The sequence below is a fragment of the Nematolebias whitei genome, chromosome 4 (genome assembly GCF_014905685.2).
Source record: "Nematolebias whitei isolate Nwh7 chromosome 4, NemWhi1, whole genome shotgun sequence".
In the NCBI taxonomy this organism is placed as follows: domain Eukaryota; kingdom Metazoa; phylum Chordata; class Actinopteri; order Cyprinodontiformes; family Rivulidae; genus Nematolebias; species Nematolebias whitei.
In genome coordinates, this window is record NC_056501.1 from 11,566,921 (window position 1) to 11,585,830 (window position 18,910).

Genomic DNA, 18,910 nt, shown 5'->3' on the forward strand with positions numbered 1-18,910 from the left:
GGAGACCTGTCCAGGTGTCCCTGTGATGGACTGGAGACCTGTCCAGGGTGTACCCCGCCTCTCACACAGTGGCTGCTGGATATGGGCACCAGTGACCCCCGCGACCCAAAAAGGACAAAGCGGGTAAAGATAATGGATAGATGGATGGATGATGGTTCACCCTTCGTCCAAAGGACTTCATCAGTCCGAGGAGCCACAACAAACCAATTCCCACAAGCAGCACACTCAGTGGACCAACCACTTTGCTGGTGATAAAATGGTTTCTGGGGCCTTCCCTCTCCCCTGTTAACTCATTGTGCTTGTGGGATTAAGTTTGTTGTAGCTCCTCGGGCTGATGAAGTCCTTTGGATGAAGGGCAAAACATCTCAACAGAAAAAGAAACCGTCCAGATGACCTGACTGAACTTTGTTGGGTTTTTACCTGGATTAATGAGCATGAACTTTGATGTTTTGAACCACTTTGGCTATGGCTGCCTCAGAGAAGTCGATGGGGGAGAGGGCAGGCCAATCATCTTATCACCAGCAAATTGGTTCCTCCACTATGTGAGTGTGCTGCTTGTGGGACTTTGTTGTGGCTCCTTGGACTGATGAAGTCCTTTAGATGAAGGACAAAACGTCTCAACAAAAAAAGAAACCGTCCAGATTACCTGACTGAACTTTGTTTGGTTAACTTGGTAAATTTATCTACCTGGATTATTGAGCAGGCATCAGGATATCCAGGTCCTCTAGTTAACTTTAATTGTTTTTGTTTTTTTTATTGTAATGTGTTCATTTTGTGTTAATTTGTCCATCGTGTGTGAACTTTAGTATTATTTAAAAACAAGAAGAATTTTCTACTTGATATTGAATCAATGGTAGTCTACAAACATCTTCAAACAATCATAAGATTAAAAAGATGTTGTGTTCATTTTGAGTCACTGGCCACAAGAAAAGGTTTGGAATACAGTTTTAATGTTTATTTTGTGTTTGCAGAGTTCTTAAAGCCAAAAGGGATGCATACGTTTCTCGCCTAAATCAGATCTATCGCAACAATCTCGACAAAGTAAGTTTGAATTATTTTATTTCTAATGTTGTGTTTTGTTTTAGGTTTTATTTTCAGACAAAAACAGAGGAGAAAAATAATATTGTCTGTTTGTTTCCAGGCTAAAATCCAAACCATTCAAGGTTTCGCGAGGTTCACAGACGACCCTGAGCCCACTGTGGAGGTCGGTGGGAGAAAGTTTACGGCGCCTCACATCCTCATCGCCACCGGAGGGCAGCCTTCTGTTCAGAGTGATGATGAAATTCCAGGTAACTCATCTGAATCTTTAACTCAGATTTATTCAAGTTAACAAAATGTGCAAATTATTGTTTTTGTTTACGATTTTAGGAGCAAGTCTGGGCATCACTAGTGATGGCTTTTTTGATCTGGAAACCCTCCCAAAGTAAGCGTTTTATGTGCTTATTATTTTAGATACCACAAGGGAACGTGGTACCCCCAATGAAAGGCTTTGTTTTCCTGCAGACGCAGTGTGATTGTGGGGGCTGGGTATATCGCAGTAGAAATGGCTGGTATTCTTGCCACCCTGGGCTCCAAAACATCCCTCATTATCCGTCAGGCATGCGTAAGAAACAAAGAACCAACAGAGAATTCTCTCAGCATCAACTTGTCATTGAGCGTCATGTCTTCGCGTGTTCGTTTTTGTAGGTTTTGAGAAACTTCGATGCATTCATAAGCGCAAACTGCACCAAGGAGCTGCAGAACAACGGCATCGATCTGTGGAAGAACTCTCAGGTGAAGTCCGTGACTAAAACGGACAGAGGCCTGGAAGTTACAATCGCTACCAAAGACCCGGAGAAGAAGAACGGCGAGGAGAAGATCGGCACCATCGAGGAAGTGGACTGCCTTCTGTGGGCCATCGGCAGGAAGCCCAACACGTCCGCACTGAACATCAGCGGCTTGGTAATCGTCCTCACAACCATCTCACAAATAAACACAGAGAAACATGAAAAACAAGCTGCTTGAGAGGAGAAATTTGAGAGACAAATAAACTGAGCCCGACCAATATGGAAATTTTGGCTATTGCTGATATCGATACTGGTAGGGGCCAGCTGATGTCGATCATCGATATATTGGCAAAAATTCTTTGTCCACTACCAAGAATCTAAATAAACAGCTACTTTTAAACCTGTTTTACTTGTGGTCTTTCTAAACATGCATTCACATTTTCTATCCTCCACTAGTCACCATAAAGTTATCAAGTTTGTTACAAAATATAAATTAAACTAAGAAACGCCCTTCCCTGGTCATTGTTTAAACAGTCATGTACGGTGAAGGCCTATTAGTATTGAACGCACCAGCGTTTTATTTTCTTTGCTGAGAAGTAAAGGTTTCAGACAAACGATGCATTTCATTGATAATGACAACGATAACTTTGCTGACACTGATATTCAGTCAGTCAACCTTTATTTCTACAGGTTAATCTCATTGAGCCTCGGGGACTCATTTACAAGAGAGACCTGATTTTAACAAAGCGTGATGACAACAGTGGACAACAACAATAGACAATCATAAAGGATGCGTGCACATTGACAATAACAAGTGAAAATAAAATGGTATTTAAAAAAATTTAACACAAAAACAAGAATATATTTTACCTCTACGTTAGATTTATTGTTCTGGATAAAGTTTTACAAGGCAATAGTCTATGCTAGGTTATCTAAATGTTAGCTTGCTAACTTGAGAGGCACGTAGCTAATGACAAGCAGGTTGGAGGATTGAAGATAATTTATCATTGTTTATTTATTTTTATTTTACATGTCAGTTAAAATAAACTTACCATGTTCTGTTCAGTAAAATACGCTGCACAGTATTTAGTTGCTCCGTGCTTTGGCTGTGCGTCAAGTGTGCAGCACGGCCACGACTTAGTAGTCCACATGCGCCCTCTGCTGGAGATGTTGTAAAATTGCACCATTTGCAAGTAAAGATATGGCTTGTTCCCAACATTTTAGGGGTTAAAATTAGAATTGTTTATATCTGTGCATAATGGGTCAATTATCACTGATATCAATATGCCACCAAATGCCTATATCGGCCCCACCGATATATCGGTCGGGCTCTACAAATGAAGGCTATTTTTACCTGAAAAATACTACTAAAGTACTACTGCGTCTATTAAAAATAATTTAGTAGCTTCAGTTAAACATTTAACTAACTTACATTAATGCTGTTTGAAAGAGAGAGCAGAAACAAAGATATCCAACAACCTCTTGATGACACTCTCTCAGACCAGGTTTCCTCTTTACCTCATTTGTTTTATGGAAAACTTCAAGTTCAAATTGTTTTCTTGACCACTGCACTGTACACGTTTTAATTCTATTTACTGTATTAGCTTTATATTTGTTTGTCTTTCTGCTTTTTCAGGGTGTGGATATTGATGAAGGAGGCCATATTGTCGTAGATGAATTCCAGAGTACGACACGGTCGGGGCTCTACGGTCTCGGGGATGTTTGTGGCAAAGCTCTTCTCACACCTGGTACTAATTAATGCACATGGATTTACAAATAAAGTAAAACTAAACAAATGGGATGTTGGATTAGAGTAGACATTTATATATTCCGTAACAAAACTCTTCAACTTTAGGGAATAAATTTACTGAGAACAAAGAGACGGTTTTAATAGTTGCACTTCAAAATGAGATGAATGTGTTCAGGAAGCTTCACAGTTATTGTTTTGAACTATTCTGCTACAGCAGTAAATGTTTTTGTCTTGGTATGGTTTGGTAGCACAGGTGTTGTTATTTAAAGGTAACTGATGTCACTTTTGGCGGCAGTGGCCATCGCTGCTGGCAGGAAGTTGGCACACAGACTGTTTGAGGGCAAGAAGGACTCCAAGTTGGATTATTCTAGCATCCCAACAGTGGTGTTCAGCCATCCGCCCATTGGCACTGTGGGCCTCACGGAGGGTGAGTACATTATCCAAAGTTACCTTTATGGGTAGCACTTACTGAAATTTAAAAAATAATAAAAAATATATATATATCAACTAGACTTACCGTATTTTTCGCTGTATAAGTCGCAGTTTTTTGCATAAATTACCCTGCCTGCGACTTATACAGCGAAGCGACATATTTGTTCTTTCCCCATATTTATAACCCAATTTTTGGCTGAGATCTGACAAGTTCTGACATGGAAAATATTAAACACAACCATTTTCAGCCACTAGAGGGCCCTCAACCGATATGGCAAGCCAAGTGTCTCATTAATAGGTAAAAGTGGCTATTAATGAGACACTTGGCTTGCCATACAAAGCCACCTTCGTCGTGGTCAGTAACTCCTGGAACAAACGTCAAATAAACTGCATTTCGCCGCGTCGCCCAGGTGAAATGCAGCTGATTTGACCATTAAAGTGCATTTATTAAAGAAAAGTTCAACTGAGACACACCTTTGCTATAACTTCGAGCAAACATAAATTGTTTTTAAGTGTTAATCTTGTTAAATTCTTGTTAAAGTCCTCTTGTGCACGCTCCCGCGATTTTGGTAGCCATTCGGCCCGTATTTCCGGGTTGTCAGTGGTGACTCATAATAGATGTGACTTATACAGCGAAGTGACATATTTATGTTTTTTCCACTTTATTAGACGTATTTGGAGTGATGCGACTTAAACAGTGATGCGACTTAAACAGTGAAGCGACTTAAACACAGTGAAGCGACGTGTACGTCAGCAAGTACAGTAGTTTCTGTAGTGAAAGATGAGTTGCTTCCCATCCAGGAAGCTTTATCTGTTCAAAACTGGAGAGTTACAAGCTTTAAAATGAATAACATGCTTCATTAATGAAAAATAAATTCACAAGCAGATTAAAATCACTTCCTCCCACTGGAAGGTCATTAAGAGAAAGTTGTTTTGGCCACGTTTGTGTGAACGCCTCTCTCCTCGCGCTGCTTTTGCTTCTTTGTTTACTTTTGATGTTTTTGACTTGTCCTGGACGTCTGCATCAACAACTAACATGGACTGATATTTAAATGTGATGCAGGGGATTTGTTTTTCACAGTTGACTTAGTCATGCGTTTTTGTGTTCATGTTTATTTCACAGATGAAGCCGTTAAAACCAGTGGGAAAGAGAACGTAAAGATCTACAAAACGTCTTTCACTCCGATGTATCACGCCATCACAAGCAGGAAGAGTCCGTGCATCATGAAGCTGGTGTGTGTGGGCAAAGAGGAGAAGGTAGGAACCATCTGTTCTGCTGTAAAAATGCTCTTTTATGTTTAAAATGTTCATGCACACAGTTTTTAAATCTCTTTAACAACCTGAACTGTCGGGTGTTCCCAGGTGGTGGGCTTGCACATGCAGGGCCTCGGCTGCGACGAGATGCTGCAGGGATTTGCTGTGGCCATCAAAATGGGTGCTACCAAAGCAGATTTTGACAACACTGTCGCCATTCACCCAACCTCATCCGAGGAGTTTGTGACGATGCGTTGATGCAAACTCGATTCCCACCGTTTTGGTTTCCTTTATGACCATCAGGACTGAGTTTTTCCTCTACACCACCCTGACATTAGCCTAATCACGTGCTTTATGAATCTGCTTATTTCAATGACCTTGATTGAATGTTTGCTTTGGCTGTTTCTGACTGAGTTTTGGCCCTCTTTGTATTGTAGGTGTTAAATGCTGCTCTGAGTTCAGTTTTAATGAGTATAAAATGGAAGTAAAACATCAGCAGGCATTCAGAATAAAAGACGTGTGTGTGTGTGTGCGTGCGTGCGTGCGTGCGTGCGTGCGTGCGTGCGTGCGTGCGTGCGTGCGTGCGTGCGTTGTTTGACTTTAGTAATTTGTTAAACCTTAAAGCACTGCAGCTCTGTAATGCAGCTGTTTCATGCGAAGTCATGACACATTTCTAATGTACTGTATGGTTCTAAAGATCCAATAAAGCTGCAGCTAATTCTTCGTAAGCATTGGGATTATTTTTTTATGGATTAGGTGACAACTCCGCTTGTTCTTACTTCACTATTACTTTTGTGTGTTTCTGATTTAGCTTGGGCAACGACTAAAGCACTTTTAAGTAGAGGGAGCCGTAGACAGACTTCAGAAAAAGCTTCTTTTGTCGAATCAAATGACAACTTGCATGTTCAAGAAAACACTTGAAAAATGACTGGTTTTATGAGCAGTGATGAAACTGAATGTATTTGTAGTTGCTAATAAAAATGTAATCCAGCTTTAACCTACCAGGTGACTCAACTCTGTCTGCTTAAAGACTCTGGATCATGTCGCTCCGGTTACAACTAGAAAATCAAAACTCAGAGCAGAACCTTGGCTGAGTGACGTCACCAAGGCAGTTAGGCAGCAGTGCAGGAGGGCGGAGCGCAAGTGGAGGAAAGACAGGCTGCAGGTCTCTTTTCAAATACTTAAAGAGAGTTGGCGCCGTTATCAGAAAGCAGTGAAAGCTGCTAAATCCAAATACTTTTCTGATCTCATAACCTCAAACTCTTACAACGCATGTGTCCTCTTCTCCACCCTAAACTCTGTTCTCCACCTCACTGAACCATCACCTCTGGAAGCTTCGACTGAGCTGTGCGAGAACTACTTACATTTCTTTGTGGAAAAAATTGCGACCACCAGGGCTCTCATTTCCCCTCCAACTCATGACCCATCCATCCCACCTCAATCTGTAGCTCTATTTGACCATTTTGAACCCATCACTCTTATCTTCTCTAGAGCAGGTCATGTGCAACTTGAAACCTTCTGGTTCCCCCTTTGATGTGGTCCCCACTCGACTACTAAAGAAGGTTTTTCCTACTCTAGGTCCGTCCATTCTTTATATAGTAAACAGTAGTTTGTCCACTGGCGTGGTGCCAAAATCCTTTAAACATGCTGCTGTTCAGCCTCTCCTGAAAAAACCAAACCTTGACCCCTCAATCGTTTCCAGCTACCGGTCTGTCTCCAAACTCCCATTTGTTTTTAAAGTACTGGAGAAAATAGTCGAGTCCCAGTTGAAGTGCTTCCTGGAGGATCACGCCATCTTAGAGCTATTCCAATCTGGCTTTAAACCTCTCCACAGCACTGAAACTGCCCTGCTGAAGGTCTTTAACGACATCTTCAGATCCACTGATACTGATGATTCTGTGCTGCTTGTCCTGTTGGACCTCACAGCCGCCTTTGACACCATCGACCATGAGATCCTCATTGCTAGGTTGAAGCAGTGGGTGGGCGTCACAGGATCAGCCCTCAATTGGTTCAGATCTTACCTCACTGACAGATCCTTTTGTGTCTCCATCAAGGATTTTAATTATGCAGTGACAGAGCTTAAATGGGGGGGATCCGCAGGGGTCCATCCTGGGTCCCCTCCTATTCTCACTTTACCTGCTGCCACTTGGTGCTATTTTCCAGAAACACAACATACCCTTTCACTTCTACGCCAACGGTTGTCAAATTTACTTCCCCCTAAGACACAATGGTACATGCTCTATTCAACTTCTGCTCGACTGCCTGGCTGACATCAGGGACTGGATGGCTTTAAACTTCTTAGGTTTCAATGAAAAGAAGTCTGAAGTCATGTTGTTCCCTCCCAATGACACGATCACAAACCACTGCATCGACCTCTCTGCTCTAACCCCGTCAGAAAAACAAAGAGTCACTAATCTGGGAGTGATAATGGACCCTTCCCTGAAACTTAACAATCATGTAAACATGATTGTTAAATCATGTTTCTTCCAACTGAGGAGGCTGTCTAAACTGAAGTCCATATTCTCCAAAAATAACCTGGAGGCAGTAATACATGCATTCATTACATCTAGGCTTGATTACTGCAATTCACTCCTGTTTGGTATCAGTCAAACCTCCATTGCACGACTACAACTGGTCCAGAATGCAGCAGCCCGATTTTTAACCAGTACAGGCAAAAGAGAGCACATTACATGTGGGCCTATGGTGCGGAGCTCTTGATGTGAGAGCCGGCCCTCCTCGGCTGCGGCTCCCTGCTGCTCTGCCCCTTGGGCTGGGGCCGGCCTGTGGTCGCTGTCAGGTAGATGGTGCATGCGGTCGGCCCGACAGAGATTCTGTCGGGCTATCTGTGTGTGCCTGTTGGTTGCTCGGGTTGGGTTTTTGGTGGTCCCCCCTCTCTTGGATCAATTTGGGCCCCACGTTTGGTGTGGGGCCCACTCCCCCCGGTCGTGCCCCCCTTTGGCGGGGGACTCCCTTGCCGCCGGTGCATTGGTGGCTCTCGGTGTCTGGGCTGGGTGGTGGGGTGCACGTCGGTCCGCCCTGGTTGCTGCCTGGCGGGGCCTGGGTGCCCTGGCTCTGTCGGGGCTCTGCTAGGGGGTGGTATGGCCTCGGGGCTTGGGGCTCGGTGTCCATGGCCGGATCTACTTGGGGGGGGGGGGCATGGGTCGCTGGCCGGGCCTGTGGGCTCGTCGTTGCAGCTTCCTGGAGGCTCTGCATTGTGGTGGCTGGGGTCACCCGGTTCTTTCCTCTGCTCCTCTCTGGGGGGGTGCGGTTCTCCCTGTTGGGAGACTCTTGGGGCTCCAGGCCTGTGGGCCGCTGTGTGTCTGTGGCTCCGGTCCTCCCTATGTTGCCATTGTGTCCTGGGGGGGCGGGTCTGTGGGCCCCCGCGTCCACTATTGGGCATTCTTTTGGAGAAATCTGGTGGTGGTGGGCGTGCTTGCGCGGGTGTTTGGATTCAGGTGCTTTGACAGATGCACGCTAGGTTGGGTAGTGGTGGAAGCTAGATGATTCCTTGTGCGATGTCGAATGTTTCATGGTGATATTGTGGGTGGCATTGTGCTGTGCATGTTGTTTTGTCATGGTGGTCTCTCGTCTTATCTTCTTCTTTTTTATTATTTATTTATTCTTCTTTCTTCTCTTTCTTTAAAAAAAAAATAAAAATTTGAGCGATGATGATAAGGTCATTGAAACACTTCACAATGTTTCTACACTTAAACTGAGCTCACAAAAAAAAAAAAAAAAAGAAAAACAAAGAGTCACTAATCTGGGAGTGATAATGGACCCTTCCCTGAAACTTAACAATCATGTAAACATGATTGTTAAATCATGTTTCTTCCAACTGAGGAGGCTGTCTAAACTGAAGTCCATATTCTCCAAAAATAACCTGGAGGCAGTAATACATGCATGCATTACATCTAGGCTTGATTACTGCAATTCGCTCCTGTTTGGTATCAGTCAAACCTCCATTGCACGACTACAACTGGTCCAGAATGCAGCAGCCCGATTTTTAACCAGTACAGGCAAAAGAGAGCACATTACACCAGTTTTGGCCTCCCTGCACTGGTTACCGGTTCACCTTCAAATCCAGTTCAAAATACTCATGTATGTCTACAAATCGCTGTTTCGCGCCCCCCCCCCTCCATCTCTCTGATCTGCTACAACCGTATGTCCCACCACGTTCCCTGAGGTCAGCGGACCAGTTGCTCCTCACAGTTCCAGGAACTTGTCTTAAGCGCAGAGGTGACAGGGCCTTCTCTGTAGCAGGACCAAGACTTTGGAACGAGTTACCGCTGCTTGTCAGACAGGCCCCCTCCCTCTCGGTTTTCAAATCTCGTTTAAAAACTCACTACTATTCAGTAGCTTTCAACACCAGAGGATCTGTGTTTTGAACCTGTACGCTCCACACTGGTTTGTCGTCATATTTATTATCGGCATCGTTTTTATGTCTGTATTTTTTATTTACTTCATTTTGCTTTGTGTGTTGTCTGTTGTTCTGTCTGTACAGCACTTTGGTTGGCCTTGTAGCTGTTTTAAGTGCTCTATAAATAAAATGGTATGGTATGTTGTGTTATATATTGTATAAATGTTTTGTTCCTTGCAAAATCATAAATAATGCATAGTTTTTAACTTATATTTTCTGGTCAATCAACATTTCCAATTTCAGATGCAAAGTTTGTTCAAATATAAAGCAAATGGTTTAATAAAACTTTTAAAGCAAACAAAAGGTAATACTTGACCGTCCATTTAAACTTTTGAGACAAACAATCCCAATAAAAAGGTTGTTAATTAGCAAACATTTCATTATATTAAAAAAGAAAACTGTAAATAAAGTGAAATGTTAAGCTAAATTGGAGGTATAGTTGTGCAAAGATTTATTAAAAACCCAAATAATAATTATATATTTTATATTGTTTTTAGTGTACATTACCAAAGTTGATTTCCGTTTGAAATACATGATCTCGCGAGTTTACGTCACTAAAAACTTAAAAGTGCAATATGGAATAAAAAGTAAAAGTTTGTTCTTTTATCGAGGAGTTCTCGCTTTTTCCTGTTTTGTCGATCCACTCCAGTCCAGTAGGTGGCAGTAATGAACTGTAAAATAGCTGCCAACTAGAACGTTTAAAAAAAACAACGGTGACGTAAAGAGTCACGTGGGTCTGTGTTTGTAGCATTAGCCAGAAGCAACGGCGTTATGAGCTCCTTACCATAGATTTTCAAAATGGGCACCGATTATGTACAACAAAAGCCATCATAGAAAGGTATTTACGTTTCGTAGCAACACCATTTAAATGCGCTTGTGAGTTATCTTCAAATAGTTTGCATTTTTATGAACCACTTGGCGATAGCCTAGCATGCTAGTAGTTAGCTGAACGTTTGACTTGTCATTCACTCGTATTCTTGGACGAGCAGAGTCGGCTTATAGTAGTCAAGCGGTGTTGACCATTCGAGTGACAGTTTTTTATTTTAACTAAAATGTCTTCTGTGTTTCACATGCGAGTTTGTGTTATCCATGCTAACGTTTCTAACTGATAATACTGTATTAACCTTGGAGGATATTTGTCGGCGTTAATCTGTCAGGAGACAAGGAGGAGGTTAAGTTCAAGTTGATAAGTGGTGTCATGCTAACACATTAGTGACTGGAATATTTGTGATTCCGCGCAGCAAATCTTTGCACTTCAGCTCGAGGATGTTGCCCAGCCTGGCCCACAGACCATGGCAAGTCTTCTGCAGAGTGTCCCTGCAGCACAGATCTTCTCTGCCCTGTCGGTCTTTCAGGTTCCCGCAGCTGTGTCGCGGTGAGCTGGCTCCTCTGGGAGCTCTAACTGCTAATCTCTGCTCTGATCTCACCACCCTTAAACCTGCTTCATGCTAACGGCGAGCTGTTGTGTTGCACAGGTTGCCAGAGTGGAGGCATGCACAGCTTGTGGTTTCAACATCCAGACTGTCGAGTGGCCTCCGTGGGGTGGGGTAAGGTCCAGTGCTACTCTTCTTCCAGCAACAGTAAAGATGGTCCCCCCAAATCACAGTCAGGCTCGGCTCCTTCACGAGAAAAAGTGTCTGGTGCACCAAAAGTCACCCCAGGTTTACAAGGTAAAGCTAAATGTTGCCATATTCTATTCAGTAAAGACTTTATTTGATCTACTCTAAAATGTATTCCATCTCATAGAGGTCAACCAATATGTTTTTGTTAGAAATAAGAGTGGCCAATGCCCATATATATATATATATATATATACACACAAAATGTTGAGGTAACGTGCATCTTCCATGTAACAAAACTTTATCATAATTGTTTAACTTAAATAAACATTTAAGCAACACGAGAACATATACATTTTGCTGCAGTGAGCTGTCTTTCTACTTGGTACTTGATTATGTACATGAATGGCTAATTTACTTTTTTTAAAGGGGCAATATTTGGTCTACCTCTAACCACATGTAAGATAAGATAGAACTTTACTGATCCCCGCAGGAAATTGTTGCGCCAGAGTTTCAGTACAAAGGAAAATACACAAGGAATCACAAGATCTAAAAAAATAACAGAGAATATACAAATACCAACAACTAAGGTCTAAAACAGATCAGGTGCAGGCGGAAACATTAAAGTGTTTATTGTCCTATGTTTAGAAAGGGGGAGGAGTTGAAAAGTTTGATAGACACAGGAGGAACTTCCTGTGTTGTTCTGTGGAGCACCTCGGTGGTCTCAGTCTACGACTGAAGGTGCTGCGGTTAGAGTCCAGGGTGTCATGCAGGGGGTGTGACGTGTTGTTCAGGATCTGGAGCAGTTTCCACAGCACACTCTGCTCAGACACCTCTGTCAGAGACTGCAGTTCCACTTCCAGAACTGAACCAGCTCTCCTGATGAGTTTATTGAGTCTGTTGGCATCAGCTTTCTTCACCCTGCTGCTTCAGCACACCACAGCGTAGAAGAAGACACTGGAGACCACCGAGTGGTAAAACACCTGCAGCATGGTCCTGCAGATGTTAAAGGACCTGAGTGTCCTCAGAAGAAAAATGTGACTCTGTCCTCTCTTGCAGAGGGTGTTGGTGTTAGTCCAGTCCAGTTTATTGTCTAAGTGGACCCCAGGTACTTGTAGCAGTCCACAGTGTCCACCTTAGTAGCCTTGATGTTGATAGGGTTGGGGCTGATCTTCTTCCTGTAGTCCACCTGCAGCTCTTTAGTTTTTCCAACGTTGAGTTGCAGGTGGTTCTGTCCACCACACCTCTATATTCAACTTCCTGGTCACCAGTGATGCAGCCCACATGTAAACACCAACCCTGGGAAACACTTCCGACATGTTGTTGTTGTTGTTGTTGTTGTTGTTGTTGTTGTTGTTGTTCGTTGATTAATAAGCTGTTAGGTGGCTGCTCTGAATACATTCTAATTTTTGCTGTTTTAGGTAAATTGGCTCAAGGACTGTCAAAAGTTGAGACAATTCAAGTTAAAGGTAAATGATGATTTACCTTATCCTAATATATTTTCTTAGGTTTGATGTTAGATTAATTACCTTTTATTAATTATTTTTCTTTCTATTGTCACAGTCCGAGCTGTCCTCAAGAAAAGAGAATATGGAGCCAAATACACTCAGAACAACTTTATCACTGCTGTTAGAGCCATGAATGAATTTTGTCTCAAACCAAGGTAACTTCTCTTTTTCACTGTTTCACATTTGTTTCTTTAATATAAACCTTTATATCCTCAATGCTGAGTAGAGTCTGTTTACACAACAGTTTTGGTGGGTTATTAACTAAGCATGTGGTTGTTATTAGCCTCCAAAACTGACTGCCACTGCTAAACTAAGGTTAACTCTTGTGTTTTGTGTCCCCTCTCTACAATCCATTTCACAGTGATTTGGAACAGCTTCGTAAGATCAGAAGGCGCAGCCCTCATGATGACACAGAAGCTTTCACCGTGTTTTTACGTTCAGACGTTGAGGCCAAGTTAGTGTTAAACTTCTACTTCACACCTCAAGTTCACATCACAGTTTGTCTCTGAAGAAATTTTTATTTAAACCACCATAAAAATTGTATTTCCTCTGTTGTTTGTTAATCACATCTCTACTCTTTTTGCATATTAGAGCACTGGATGTATGGGGAAGCCTTGAAGCTCTGGCCCGGGAGAGGAATCTCAGAAAAGAGGTGGAGCGGGAATACGAAGAGAGTATGTTTGTTTGTTTTCACACCTTGGTTGGATTTTTAATATAAAGCATGAAATGTGTGTTTGTTTGAAAAGACTACTATTGGGAAGCATCCTCTTGTACTTTTTGGTAGTGATTTTGATTGAATATTTTAATTTATTTATGCTTGTATATCGAATATGAACCTTTAGCTCAAAACTACTTCACATGACTTTGCATAAAGAAATGTGGACTGCACTACTTTAGCTTTTGAACATACCTGGCCAATATTAACCTATAATAAACATCACTGTAGCATATACCATCTTAATAATAATTCAGTTTATTTATATAGCACCAAGTCACAACAGAAGTTGTCTCAGGGCACTGTATAAAAACAGTCACATACATTATAAAAGCCAATTAGTAAAAGTTACTGCATCTATCTGAGGAAGCAGCAGATTGTGTTGAGTCATCGCTTTGTCACAGTCTCTCATCCTGAGCAAGCACAAAGGCAACAGTGGAAAAGAAAAACTCCCTTTTAACAGGAAGAAACCTCCTGCAGAACCAGGCTCAGGATGAACAGCCATCTGCTTTGACCAGCTGGTGTTTGAGAGGACACGAAGGAGAAACAAACATAGAATGGCAGGTCCAGGTGTACTTTCTATTCTGTTTTAAGCTAATCTGTCTAAGCTGAACCAAGATTCTGAAGTGACCTTGTGTCCTGGACAGTCAGCAGTACATGTTGACATTTCACCCCATCAAACTGAACACAGGAATTCCTCAAGGATGTGTGCTCAGTCCTTTGTTCCTTACTTTGCTGATGCATGCCAGTACTGCCAAACTGATTACAAATCAGGTCAATAAGTTTGCTGATGATGCAACAAGGCTGAAACAAGTGTCCAACAGCTTCATTCTGCAGGCAATAAGGCAGTTAAACTTTGAGTAATATCTGTATAACATGTTTTTATTTGCTCTCACGCTGGTTTAGTCAAACTTTTTTTCCTTAGTATAAGTTTAAACAACAAAAGTTTAAGTTAATGTTATAGTTGTTTAAGTTCTCTTTTTTTTGTGCAATTTCTTTATGGAACTTTCCAGATTTATCTTCCAGCTGTCATTTTTGTTCCTTTTTTTTGGTTTTGTGTTGTTTCTTGTATGTGAGCTTGGTAAGACATTGTACAATTTGTCTCCCGACATGCAGATATTTTTCGGAATCAACAGCTGTTGAAAGAATACAAAGACTTTTGGGGAAACACTAAGGTGAGAATTTTTGCTGCCGCCCTTTTGTAACTTGACAAACTTTCTGCATTGTGTGAAGAAAAACATTTCCATCAACGCACCTGATTGTGTTTGAGTGACCTTTGTCCCCATTACAGGGGTCACAGCAACTGTGTGACAGTACATTCATGCAGTCCCCTCTCTTTACTGTACTGGTGTTATTTTAGTGACAGTAATGTACTTCACCTCTCTGGTATGCCATGGGATATTCTGTACCCTGCTTGTGCTTGTTTTGTAAGAACATCAGCTGCTTTGGGAGAGAACATTAATATTGAAAGCAAAGCAGAAAGCTTTATATATAAACAGTATGAAATGTTTAAATCTGCAGTATGTAAACACTATGAAATAATTTTCCACTAAAATTACAGGCAGATTGTATTTAACTGTTGATAACTGGCACCTTGTTGACTGTTAATATATTTTTGTTGCACAAAGCCACGATCAGGAAAGAGGACAATGTTTCTACAGGGTCCAGGGAAGGTGGTCATAGTTGCCATTTGCATGTAAGTTTTCCTACTCTTCTTGATTTCTGAGTTTTGTGTGGTTTTGCATGAATTTGTCTCGTAATCATTAGATTTATTGCCCTGCAGCACACACAGGAACTAAGTGTCTGTTCACAGTAGGTTCTTAAGAATTTGGAATCACACCCTATAAACATTTACTCTGATTTTTCTACAGTTTGACTTAAGTAAACGTGAGCCAAGGTGAATTTATTGAAGATAGAAATTACAACACACACAACACATCTTTGTAAGGTTGTGGAAGTCAAGTCATGTGACTGAGATAACTGTTAATGGACGTTCCAGAAATAATTTTGTCAAAGATTTGACACAACTAGAGTTTGCCTAAAAGCACCTGAGGGATTCAGACTGTGATGCAACCATTCAAACACACTGGGAGGCACTTTACATATTGTATATAAACAATCAAACATGGTTACTTTTAGATACTTTTAATTTTATTTTAGTCATGTAGCTGAAGAACCTGTTGGTATTTACAGCTGTGTCAATGGTTTGCATTTCACCGTGACTGTGATATAAAACGTCATACTAAGAAAATACAAGAGTAGCTTTTGGAAAATTATACAGAAGTTTCAAGAGAAATCCAGTGTGATTTTTAAATGAGATTTTGAGCAGAAAAACATCTCCATAGACAAGAAGCTGCTCACTAATGCTATTTCAGTGTTTCACCTACCATTATACAAGCAGGGCGCCCCGCCCTGTCAACAGAACTGAGCGCACTGTCTACCGACGCCCGCCTCCCCTCCACGTCAACAACTGCCAGCACTGACATAGCATTAAGCTAGCTGAGCGCAATACAGATGTGCTAGCCATAAAAGCTATGACTATGGAGGTAGCGTTCCTCTCCCCCTCTCGCTGAGCCATCTTCCCCCCGTCCCCGCTCGAAAACTGTTGGTACAAACAGCGCACCACAGTCGCTGATGAAATTAGACTCAACGCAGTCTGCTCCTCAGATAATTAATGTTATTAACTTTTAATATATATGAATGTTTCTGTTCAGTGCCCTGAGGCGACTTCTGTTGGGACTTGACACTATATAAATAAACTGAATGGAAATGAATTGAATGCGTCTCCGTCCACCCCCCATCCCCACCCCCATCGACAAAAATCACGGAAGATATGATTGTCCTGTCAAGGAGTGTTGCCAGATAGTCATGGTTTTCCAGCCCAAAAATCTGTTAAAAACAGCCAAATCACACAAATCTGCCCAATCAATATATTGTTGCAGTATATTTACTGTTTGAACATGAACGCACATCAGTACAAGCCAAGGTAATTTAACAATATGTAGCAAAACGCAACAAGCCAACAAAAATCTTCCCAGAGTTTCCAGCAAAATCAGAATGAAAACCGCCCAATTGGCAGTAAACCGCCCAATCTGACAACACTGCTGCCAAGGCAAGTAAACTAGGGGAACCACCAGAGGACCAGATTTAACTTTTTTAGATTTTTCTACCTGGATTATTGAGCATGCATCAGGATAGGGGAACCACTGCATTTCAACTAGTTTTGTGACTGCACAGAAAAGGATATAGATTAATCCAACAAAGTTCAGTCAGGTCATCTGGACCTGATGTGGTCCAGATGACCTGACTGAACTTTGTTGGAGTTTTTTACCTGGATTATTGAGCGTGAACTTTGAATATGTAGATTAATGTGTATAAAAAAGTTCAGTTTGAAAACTAACCAAAAATGTAACAAAAGGAAAGCTGTTGGAAGGCATTACAAATGCACCATTCATTGTGAGATTCTCTAAAGAGTGTGTTTTCATGCAGTGTAACGCCAACTAAGAAACACTTGAAAATAAATACACATGTTTTTAAAAGGAATGTGAAAGGAACTTGGTATCACATGGCCTTCTGTTGGCTATTAGATTAGGGAGATTGTGTTAGAGGACGTGTGGAGTCACAAGAAACACTGATGAACACACAGACTCACAAGACTCAAGTTAAGTGAACATTAATCTGAGAGTAAAATTTGTTGGAAGCATCAGTAAGAATTTCCAGAAATTTCAGCACCATCTAGTAAACAGTATTTTGTGTGTTTTCAGTTGTGTGTTTTCTCTTTGTCTCCAGCAACGGGTTGAATTTCTTCTTCAAGCTTCTGGCTTGGGTCTACACTGGATCAGCCAGCATGTTCTCAGAAGCCATCCACTCTCTGGCTGACACCTGCAACCAGGCTCTGCTCGCACTGGGAATCAGCCAGTCTGTCCGCAACCCGGACGCCATTCACCCGTAAGCACCGCGTTCGACCGTGCCGCTTTTAGTTCCCCTGATCACCCAACAGCTTCAATAACGTATTGAAATGAATCCATTTGTCACACAGGTTTGCAAACGTTAAACTCATTGCAGAATTACGGCAAAATACAAACGTGGGACAATTTTTTTTTATAATTGCCACTAAACTATGGTGGTGGAGGAATGTTTTATCTGAGATGCATAAATATAGTTAACCTAGTTTTCCCCTTTAACTATAAATGTATTAGATCACACACATTTCTTGTGTATAACTCAAGAAATACTGTTAAGTCTGAAAGTAGATTTTTGTCCTTTTCAGTTATGGCTTTTCCAATATGCGCTACATCGCCTCCCTTATCAGTGGAGTTGGTATTTTCATGATGGGAGCAGGCCTGTCCTGGTATCATGGTATTATGGGATTGCTGCACCCGGAGCCCATTGAGTCTTTGTTATGGGTAAGTGTTTGCATTGCTGTATTTTGTTTTTCAAAATGTGTTTAAAAACAAATACTAACGTGTAGATTTGTCTCTTCCAGGCTTATTGTATTTTGGCGGGCTCTCTGGTGTCTGAAGGAGGTTGGTTTCACATGACGCAAAGTTTCAGCTGACGTTTGACATTTTAAATTGAAATATCCTTATGCTTTTCTTTCACAGCCACCTTATTAGTTGCAATCAATGAGATCAAGAAGAGCGCCCGCCAGCATGGGATATCTTTTTATGAATATGGTATGTTCGACTGAAATCTGTCGCAGTAATGTGATAACATTTCTTCATATTTCACAAGTAGCAAAGTGTTTTTTATAAACTGCATAAACTCTAGACTTGATAAGAAAAACTGAAGTGATCGCAGTAAATATACCTTCCATCAGCTTCACTCATACACCTCTGATGTAAAATTAAATTTGAAGTTTGCTCGGGCTGTGAGTTTCAAGTTTTGATGCTAGTTTTTAATTTATTTATTTAATTGATTAATACTCACACCCGGTTATGACATGCCACATTGTTTATGCCTCATTGATTCTTTTCCAGTCACTTTGCTTCTTTTGTGAAACTCTTAAATTCTCCCACGTCCCTTAAGAAAAACGACTCGAAGCATCCCAGCATCTTTCTCTCATTGCATTTTATTTTGAAAGAATTAGAAAGTGGAAACTGTGCTTGCAGCTGAGCTCAGCTTTAGTGTTTGAATACAGTAGTCCCTCACTTATCACGGGGGTTACGTTCCAGACACCCCGCGATCAACCTTCATTTATACATGCTAATCCCATTGAGCCTCGAGGACTCATTTACAACAGGGACCTGGTTTTAACAAAGAATGATGACAACAACAGATGATCATAAAACGATGCATACAAATTGCGAATAACAAGTGAAAATAAAATGGTATTATTATTATTATTGTTTTTTATGTAACAAAAAAAAAAACAGCTAGGTTGTAGGGCGATGTAAGAAACTAAAACCAGGAACATGTGTGCATTGGTTCCAGGAACTTAGCGGATGTTAGAAGCCACTTAGAGGTCAAGGTCAAGAGCTTCATGTCTTTTTGTAAGATATTCCAGGAA

The 18,910-nt window shown here is 41.4% G+C and overlaps 2 protein-coding genes across 2 annotated transcripts in view; both read left to right on the forward strand.

Annotated features, from left to right (window-relative positions):
• gsr (glutathione reductase) overlaps positions 1-5,460 on the forward strand; it is a 9,010-nt gene extending 3,550 nt beyond the window's left edge. The window contains exons 4-12 of the mRNA XM_037675692.1: positions 972-1,041; positions 1,142-1,289; positions 1,369-1,423; positions 1,504-1,603; positions 1,687-1,941; positions 3,403-3,514; positions 3,812-3,943; positions 5,072-5,205; positions 5,311-5,460. Of these exons, the coding sequence (XP_037531620.1) occupies positions 972-1,041; positions 1,142-1,289; positions 1,369-1,423; positions 1,504-1,603; positions 1,687-1,941; positions 3,403-3,514; positions 3,812-3,943; positions 5,072-5,205; positions 5,311-5,460 (1,156 nt within the window). The remainder of the gene's footprint in view (positions 1-971; positions 1,042-1,141; positions 1,290-1,368; positions 1,424-1,503; positions 1,604-1,686; positions 1,942-3,402; positions 3,515-3,811; positions 3,944-5,071; positions 5,206-5,310) is intronic.
• A 5,425-nt stretch (positions 5,461-10,885) lies between these two features.
• Positions 10,886-18,910, forward strand: part of slc30a9 (solute carrier family 30 member 9) — a 13,185-nt gene continuing 5,160 nt past the window's right edge. Inside the window, exons 1-12 of the mRNA XM_037675693.1 lie at positions 10,886-10,994; positions 11,095-11,289; positions 12,600-12,647; positions 12,742-12,841; positions 13,048-13,140; positions 13,278-13,360; positions 14,518-14,576; positions 15,030-15,097; positions 17,191-17,349; positions 17,672-17,807; positions 17,888-17,927; positions 18,006-18,077. Of these exons, the coding sequence (XP_037531621.1) occupies positions 10,886-10,994; positions 11,095-11,289; positions 12,600-12,647; positions 12,742-12,841; positions 13,048-13,140; positions 13,278-13,360; positions 14,518-14,576; positions 15,030-15,097; positions 17,191-17,349; positions 17,672-17,807; positions 17,888-17,927; positions 18,006-18,077 (1,162 nt within the window). The remainder of the gene's footprint in view (positions 10,995-11,094; positions 11,290-12,599; positions 12,648-12,741; positions 12,842-13,047; positions 13,141-13,277; positions 13,361-14,517; positions 14,577-15,029; positions 15,098-17,190; positions 17,350-17,671; positions 17,808-17,887; positions 17,928-18,005; positions 18,078-18,910) is intronic.